This window comes from Coniophora puteana, assembly GCF_000271625.1.
Source record: "Coniophora puteana RWD-64-598 SS2 unplaced genomic scaffold CONPUscaffold_84, whole genome shotgun sequence".
Taxonomy (NCBI): domain Eukaryota; kingdom Fungi; phylum Basidiomycota; class Agaricomycetes; order Boletales; family Coniophoraceae; genus Coniophora; species Coniophora puteana.
In genome coordinates, this window is record NW_006913136.1 from 1 (window position 1) to 1,423 (window position 1,423).

Here is a 1,423-nt window from a genome sequence, read left to right on the forward strand (position 1 = left end):
GTCTACAACCACATGACTAAGGGAACAGCCGCCACATGGTCACAAGCGTACTATACTAGGATAAACAATAAAATCATCGAAAAAGCACGCCTAACCAATGCAAACAAACCGGCGGAAGCCGCTTTAATTCAGCCATGGGGAACCTATGACGACTTCCAACAAGAGTTCTGGCAAGCCTTCACCGCCCACGACACACAGAACGCTGCCAGGCTTAAGTTGCAAACTCTAAAACAAGCAAACATCCCAAATAAGAACATTGACACGTTCATATCGGAGTTCCAAATGGCGTCTACCGAAAGCGGGATTACAGACGAAAATGCACTCATTGACTGGTTCGCTATGGGGCTATTGGCTCCCATTAGCAAAGCCATTCTTAACCGAGAATCACCGCCTGCAACCTTAGCAGGATGGATACAAGCAGCTGCAAAAACAAGCACCAATCAGAGACGTCTCATTTCATTAATCTCGGGATCTACACCGGTCTATGCCCGAAACAATGGATTCACATCACAAAGCAACAATAATAATAGGAACAACTCCCACACTAACTATAAACCAGCTCGCGATCCCATGGCAATGGACATTGACGCTGTGCGTCTAACTAAAGAACAGGAACAAGAGCATCGCCAAAAAGGGTTATGTTTCAAATGCCACAAACAAGGACACATGCAGAATGATCGGGAATTCCATCCCCGCAATAACAACCAAAACGGGCAAGGAAACCGAAACAACGGAAATAACAACTGGAGAAACCGACAGGTACGAGAAGTACAAACTACGAAGGACACCACCCAAAATAAGAAAGAAGAAGAAGCAACCCCGGGGGACAACCTCACAACCGAAGAATTAATGAAAATTCTCAGGATGAGGACGGGAAAAAGTGACGAAGAAATGATGGATTTTTAAACCGGAGGATAGCAACAACGTCTATACCTCCGGGCCCAAGGATAGCACCCGTAATTTTAGTGAACGAAAATAAATCTGAATTCACTATTCCATTAAACGTGCGAACTCCTAACAAAACCGTTGAAACAAATGCTCTGATCGACAGCGGAGCCCAAGGATTATTTATAGACTGGAGGTTCACACGACAAAATAGCTTGGTAACCATACCCCTGAAAGAACCCATCCACCCAAGTAATGTCGATGGAACGCCCAATCGAAGGATAATCTCCCACAAGGCAATAGTCCCTTTCTCCATTCAAGGAGTAAAGAGGATCGAAACCTTTTACGTCACCGATCTCGGCCACGATAGAATCATATTAGGACTTCCCTGGCTCGTAAAAGAAAAGGCGCGAATTGATTGGGGAAAAGGAACAATCAACTTACCAAATGGAGTATCAATCCGAAAAACTGAAACCAATCCCATACCAAAAGATTACCAGGAATTTAAAAAAGTCTTCTCTGAAAAAGAATCCGAAAA

General features: G+C 44.1%; 1 protein-coding gene across 1 annotated transcript; it reads left to right on the top strand.

Annotated features, from left to right (window-relative positions):
- Positions 1-12: 12 nt before the first annotated feature.
- On the top strand, positions 13-1,141 carry CONPUDRAFT_78480 (uncharacterized protein; the record flags this gene model as incomplete). The annotated part of the gene is made up of 2 exons (XM_007777810.1): positions 13-759; positions 1,100-1,141. The coding sequence occupies 2 exons, from the start codon at positions 13-15 to the stop codon at positions 1,139-1,141; spliced, it is 789 nt and encodes a 262-aa protein (XP_007776000.1).
- Positions 1,142-1,423: the final 282 nt, after the last annotated feature.